At 50.7% G+C, this 6,901-nt stretch overlaps 1 protein-coding gene across 1 annotated transcript; it reads left to right on the top strand.

Moving 5' to 3' along the window:
• The first annotated feature begins 1,247 nt into the window (after positions 1 to 1,247).
• LOC144674744 (protein BTG3-like) lies at positions 1,248 to 6,339 on the top strand. Its single transcript, XM_078535963.1, has 4 exons — positions 1,248 to 1,420; positions 3,932 to 4,069; positions 4,723 to 4,930; positions 6,071 to 6,339. Exons 1-4 carry the CDS (start codon positions 1,248 to 1,250, stop codon positions 6,272 to 6,274), a joined length of 723 nt encoding a protein of 240 aa, XP_078392089.1. The 3' UTR covers positions 6,275 to 6,339.
• The last annotated feature ends 562 nt before the right edge of the window (positions 6,340 to 6,901 follow it).

Below are 6,901 nucleotides of genomic sequence, written 5' to 3'. Positions count from 1 at the left end.
GGGAGGCTGGTGCCCACAACCCTGTGAGTCAGAAGTAAGTGTGCGACGGACTGAGACACTGACTCACTTTGCTGGGCCGACAGGGCTTCCATGGAGCTTGTGTCTCTGAATCCACCGCAGTTAGAAACAAAACAACATGTTTACAAAAATCAGCTGTTTCACCTGAGGACAGTTTTAACAATCTGAAGGATGGCAGACTTCAGTGCAATTTGGATGTGAGATTGACTCTCACTTTTACTGTTTTACGCTCGGACATTGAATGCAAAGTGTTCTGTCCGAGAGAGGGATGTCCTTCCCCTGCTGTGTGACTATGAACAACATCTGGAGTAAGGACTGGCTCCTTGTCCCTGTCTCCACGTCCTCCCATTTACCTTTATAACGTTTTCCGTTTTAATGTTGTGGGGCTAATATTCACCCCAATGAATATCGCTGTCAAATAAAAATCGTATCTGGGTCACTATCGCATTGTCCTTTGTGGGATCTTGCTGTGCGCAAATTGGCTTCTGCTTTTCCCCCCATTACGATGGTGACCCCCACTTCATAAATGGAAGGGAGTCATTTGGCTGTGAGGCTCTTTGGGATATCTTGCAGCGGTTAAAGGCGTTACAGAAATGTGAGTTCTTCACCGGATATACAGCAGGCCATTCGGCCCATCTGCTCCGTGCCGGTGTTTCTGCTCCACACGAACCTCCTCCCACCCACCCCCCTCTCTCCATCTCACCCCATCACCCTATCCTTCCATTCCTTTCTCCCTCATGTGTTTATCCAGCTTCCCCCTTAAATACATCGATACTATTCACCTCCACCACTCCCTGTGGGAGCGAGTCCCACATTCTCCCCACTCTCTGGGTAAAGAGGTTTCTCCTGAATTCCCCATTGGGTTTATTAGTGATGATCTTATATCGATGGCCCCTAGTTCTGGTCTCCCCCACACACAAGAGGAAACAGTCTGTCTGTATCCAGGTGCGTGTTCCAGAAGGGTCTTGTCAGCAATGCCTACCACAGTCAAATAGCTCGCCAGCCATCACTATTGTGGGAGGGCAGGTAAAAGAGTTGCTGGTGGTGGGGGTGGGATGTTGTTGACACAAAGGGGTCATTCCAGCAGCCAGACCATGATCTCTATATTCCATCACCCTTCTCCCCACCCCCCTCCCTCACCCAACCCCAACATCCCCGACTGTAACACACTCTGAACAGGTTAATCTCTAAACAGCCCCACCTTCCCCCCGCAGATACACCAGGAGACGATGAAGGAGGAGATCGGAGCCGGAGTGTCCTTCCTGGTCAGCATGGTCAGGAATCGCAGCAGGCTACATCAGGAAAAGATCGAGGAGTTTGGGGAGAAGCTCACTGCGATACTGTACCAAAAATACCAGAATCACTGGTACCCAGCCAATCCCAGCAAAGGACAAGCATACAGGTAAGCAAACAGCAGAGCCGCCCAGTACAATGGCTAGAATATTACAGCACAGAAACGGCCATTCAGCCCATCTGCTCCGTGCCAGTGTTTCTGCTCCACACGAGCCTCCTCCCACCCCCTGTTCATCTCACCCCATCACCATATCCTTCTATTCCTTGCCCCCCGCCCCCCCATGTTTTTATCCAGCTTCCCCCTGAAAGAGCATAAAATATTGGACAGCACACCAGGGAGGACCCTCCTCACTATTTCTTGCATTGCGCTGAGGGACATTGTCCATCCACTTGCGAGAGCAGATGGAACAAGTCCTGGGTTTGAGTCTCCACCCCAGAGACTTCAGCCCCATAATCCAGGCCGACACTCCACAGTGCCAGTGCCGAGGGGGCGCCGCGCTGTCAGAGGGTCGGTGCCAAAGGAGATGCTGGCCTTCAGGTGAAACTTTAAACCAAAGTTCCCGTCTGCCTCCTTGGTGGGTTTAAATGATCCCACGGCCACTATTTGGAAGAGGAGCAGGGGGAAGGTCCTGGGGCCAATATTTACCCCTCAACCAACATCACTAAAAAAACAGATGATCTGGGTCATTATCACCTTAATGTTTGTGGGAGCTTGCTGTGCACAAATTGGCCGCCACGTCTCCGACATTACACAGTGAACATACTTTTGAATAAGTATTTCATTGGCTGTGAAAGGTTTTGGGACATCCTGGGATGGTGAAGGCGCCAGAGAAATGCAAGTCTTTGTTTTGAAAAAAAACAAAAAACTGCAGATGCTGGAAATCCAAAACAAAAACAAAAATACCTGGAATAACTCAGCAGGTCTGGCAGCATCTGCGGACAGGAAAACAGTTAACGTTTCGAGTCCGTATGATTCTTCAACAGAACTAAGGAAAAATAGAAAAGAGGTGAAATATAAGGAGGTTTAAGAGGGGGTGGGACAGGTACAGCTGGATAGAGGGCCAGTGATAAGGTGGAGATAGCCAAAAGATGTCATAGACTAAAGGGCAAAGAGGTGGTGACGGTGGTGATATTATCTAAGGGATGTGCTAATGGGGACATTAAGGGTAGAAAGCAGGACGAGCAAGATACCAGGTAGCCCTAGTGGTGGTGGGGTGGGGGGGGAAGGGATCGAAATAGGCTAGAAGGTAAGAGATAAAACAATTGATGGAAATACATTTAAAAATAATGGAAATAGGTGGGAAAAGAAAAATCTATATAAATTATTGGAGAAAAGGGGGATCGGAAAGGCGGTGGGGATGGGGGAGAGAGTTCATTGATTGTCTTTGTTATTGTTGCTCGAAGTTGTCCCTGCAATACCGGCCCTTTCCCACCTGGGGGCGCCGCTGCTCAGTTTTAAATTTGGATGAGCAGCTGAACCGCTTAAAGCCCCTTTAAAGCTGAGACAATGAAATTTTAGGGGCATCTTAAAGGAAGGGAGATGGAGGTGGAGAGGTCTCGGGAGGGAATTCCAGAGTTTAGGGCCCCAGGCAGCTGAAGGCACGGCCATCAATGGTGGAGCGATGGAAATCAGGGGATGCTCAAGGGGCTGCAATTGGAGGAAGGCAGAGATTTTGGAGGGTTGTCGGTCTGGAGGAGGTTCCAGAGATAGGGAGGGTTTTAGGGGCTGGAGGTGGTTACAGAGGTAGGGAGGGTTGTAGAGGCTGGAGGAGGTTACAGAGATAGGGAGGGTTGTAGAGGCTGGAGGAGGTTACAGAGGTAGGGAGGGTTGTAGAGGCTGGAGGAGGTTACAGAGATAGGGAGGGTTATAGAAGCTGGCGGAGGTTACAGAGATAAGGAGGGTTTTAGGGGCTGGAGGAGGTTACAGAGATAGGGAGGGTTGTAGGGGCTGGAGGAGGTTACAGAGATAGGGAGGGTTGTAGGGGCTGGAGGAGGTTACAGAGATAGGGAGGGTTGTAGGGACTGGAGGAGGTTACAGAGATGGGGAGTGTTGTAGGGACTGGAGGAGGTTACAGAGATAGGGAGGGTTGTAGGGACTGGAGGAGGTTACAGAGATGGGGAGGGTTGTAGGGGCTGGAGGAGGTTACAGAGATGGGGAGGGTTGTAGGGACTGGAGGAGGTTACAGAGATAGGGAGGGTTGTAGGGACTGGAGGAGGTTACAGAGATGGGGAGGGTTGTAGGGGCTGGAGGAGGTTACAGAGATGGGGAGGGTTGTAGGGGCTGGAGGAGGTTACAGAGATAGGGAGGGTTGTAGGGACTGGAGGAGGTTACAGAGATAGGGAGGGTTGTAGGGACTGGAGGAGGTTACAGAGATAGGGAGGGTTGTAGGGACTGGAGGAGGTTACAGAGATAGGGAGTGTTGTGGGGACAGTTTTGAAAACAAGGATGAAAGTTTTAAAATGGAGGCGTTGTTGGACTGGGAGCTAATGTATGTCAGTGAGTGACGGGGTGAAGGCTGAGCAGGACTTTGTACAACTTGGGAAAAGGGCCAGTAGGGTTCTGGATGGTCTAATGTCTGTCCTCTTGGATCCTTCAGTATATTTTTTCTCTCCCTGGTAGATGCATTCGGATAAACAGGAAACATAAAGCAGACCCATCCTTGTTGCTCGCTTGTCAAGACTGTGATCTGGAATATAACCAGTTGAGACTGCCCAAAGAGATTACGTTATGGATTGATCCCCAGGAGGTGTGCTGCAGGTAAGTCTTCACCTGGATGGTTTAGCAACACAGTCACCGCAGAGACAAACACAAGGAGCTCATCTGGAGAATTGTGTCCGATTCCGACTGCCTCACACTTTAGGAGGGAAGGCGAGGCCTTGGGGAGGGTGAGGGGGAGATTTACTCGAATGGCGCCAGGGAAGAGGGACTTCAGTTCATGTGGAGAGACTGGGGAAGCTGGGATTGTTCTCCTTAGAGCAGAGAAGGTTATGGGGGAGATTGAATCGAGGCGTTCAAAATCATGAGGGGGTTTGGATAGAGTCAATAAGGAGAAAGTGTTTCCAGTGGCAGGAGGGTCGGTAACCAGAGGGACACAGATTGAAAGGAATCGGAACCAGAGGGGGAGATGAGAATTTTTTTTACACAGCGAGTTGTGATCTGGAAGGCGCTGCCTGAAAGGGGGGTGGATGCAGATTCAACAGGAACTTCCAAAGGGGGAATTGTGTCTGTCTGTCTCTCTCTCTCACTGCTGTGCTCTCTGTCTCTCCTTCACTGTACGGTAAACCTTCCCTCGGCTGTGTTCTGCCAGTTTGTGTGGGTGATTGTTGTTTATACCAGGTTGTTAGTGGCTGTGTCTCGCGTGTTGCTGCCTGACCCGATTCCCACTAAATCTTCATTTGAAATTCCTGCAGGTGTAGTGATGGGAGTCTGCCTTTCACTGTCGCTCAGTTTGGACAAGACTCCAGGAGGGCGGCATCGTTAGACTCTGAGCAAGGCAGCGCGTCCTCGGAGTGCAGCACACCTGACTGCCACTCGGAGACTTCGTCAGATGAAGGGGAACATGCCAAAGGTCAAACAGTGAAGGAAACTGCAGCAAAAACAGCTGAAGCTACTGGCAAGGTAAAGAGAACATTGAGCACCCAGTGCTGGGAGGGGTCGGAGTGAATGGTTCCAATACTCTCCGGGCCGATCTCCCACCTTCTACCCCTGGAAACTCATCAAAAACTCAACTGACCCCAGACCCTAACTCACATTGAGTCCCGTTCACCCATCACTATCCTGTCGCTCACTGACCTACACTGGCTCCTGGTCCAGCAACACCTCCGTTTTTAAAAAAAAATCTCATCCTTATTTCAAATCCTTCCTCACCCCTCCCTATTTCTATAAACCCCTGGAACCCTCCCTATCTCCGTAACCTCCTCCAGCCCCTACAACCCTATCTCTGTAACCTCCACCAGCCCCTACAACCCTATCTCTGTAACCTCCTCCAGCCCCTACAACCCTCCCTATCACCATAACCTCCTCCAGCCCCAACCCTCCCTATCTCCATAATCTCCTCCAGCCCCTACAACCCTATCTCTGTAACCTCCTCCAGCCACTACAACCCTCCCTATCACCATAACCTCCTCCAGCCCCAACCCGCCCTATCTCCGTAATCTCCTCCAGCCCCTACAACCCTATCTCTTTTACCTTTTCCAGCCCCTACAACCCTCCCTATCTCTGTAACCTCCTCCAGCCCCTACAGCCCTATCTCTGTAACCTCCTCCAGCCCCTACAACCCTCCCTATCTCCGTAATCTCCTCCAGCCCCTACAACCCTCCCTATCTCTGTAACCTCTTCCAGCCCCTACAACCCTCTGAGATCTCTGCGCTCCTCCAATTCTGGCCTCTTGACCATCCCCCGCTTCCCATCGCTCTGCCATTGGCGGCCATGTCTTCAGCTGCCTGGGGGCCCTAAACTCTGGAATTCCCTCCCTAAACTCACTCACTCCCTCCCGAACACAGTCTGTCTCTCTTTCTATCTGTGGGAACTGGCTGTGCAATTGTTGGCTGCCCACATTTCCTCTATTTACAACAGTGACCACACTTCAAATAAATTACTTCATTGGCTGTGAAACACTTTGGGACGTCCTGAGGTGGGGAAAGGCGCTAGAGAAATGCAAGTCCTTGCACATGGCCTGTGGAGACGGGGCTGGGGATTAAATGGAGCTTGTGTGTTTGATTTGTCATGTTTAATTGATTCAATAATTTTATCCCTTAGGTTTCTGGAAGTTTCTCCCAGTGCACTGCTGCGTGGCCTCTGTACCCTCACAAGCCGGTGCAGTATGCCACATTCTACCAACCCGTCCCCCTCATCAGCTACTACTTGATACCCGGACTGGACAAGGCCCTGCAACCTCCCCCAGGCTTCCTCCTGCCTCAGGTGCAGGCCCACTGCTCGAAGATTGGCAAAAGGCACAAGTGATGAAGGTCCTGGCTAGCAGAGGGATCGGATACCTCGCTCACACTGAGCTGTGCCAACCCTGTGCTTAACTGCTCCATTCTAACACCCTTGGGCATGTTTGCAAGTGGCTGAGCTGTGTGTGTGTGTGAGCGCGGTGTGTGTGTGAGCGCGGAGTGTGTGTGTCTGTGAGCACGGTGTGTGTGTGTGTGAGCGCGGTGTGTGTGTGTGTGACTGTGAGCGAGGTGTGTGTGTGAGCGCGGTGTGTGTGTGTGTGTGTGTGTGAGCGCGGTGTGTGTGTGTGTGTGAGCGCAGTGTGTGTGTGAGCGAGGTGTGTGAGTGTGAATGAGTCAGAGAGAAATGTTGCTGTATATAACATTCACTACTCACGTGTGTGTGTAAGGCCCACACTGCCTATGTGTGTTTGTGGGTTTACACTGCTGCTCCTGTGGGTCTGTGTATACTTTATATATAATTGAAGCCGTCTCTGTATTATAAATCTGTACTAAAAACTCAGGTATCTTTGAAAATATGAGGTGTGTCCACATTGCCTGACAGGTGATTGTTATTTATCATGTTTACAGGGGGAGTGTGTGAAATACCCCAGAGTCTCTGTTAATATGTATTTGTTAAATTATCATCTATCTGGCT

This window comes from Cetorhinus maximus, unplaced genomic scaffold, assembly GCF_964194155.1.
Source record: "Cetorhinus maximus unplaced genomic scaffold, sCetMax3.hap1.1 HAP1_SCAFFOLD_781, whole genome shotgun sequence".
Classification (NCBI taxonomy): Eukaryota; Metazoa; Chordata; class Chondrichthyes; order Lamniformes; family Cetorhinidae; genus Cetorhinus; species Cetorhinus maximus.
This window is presented reverse-complemented; position numbering and strand designations above follow the sequence as displayed.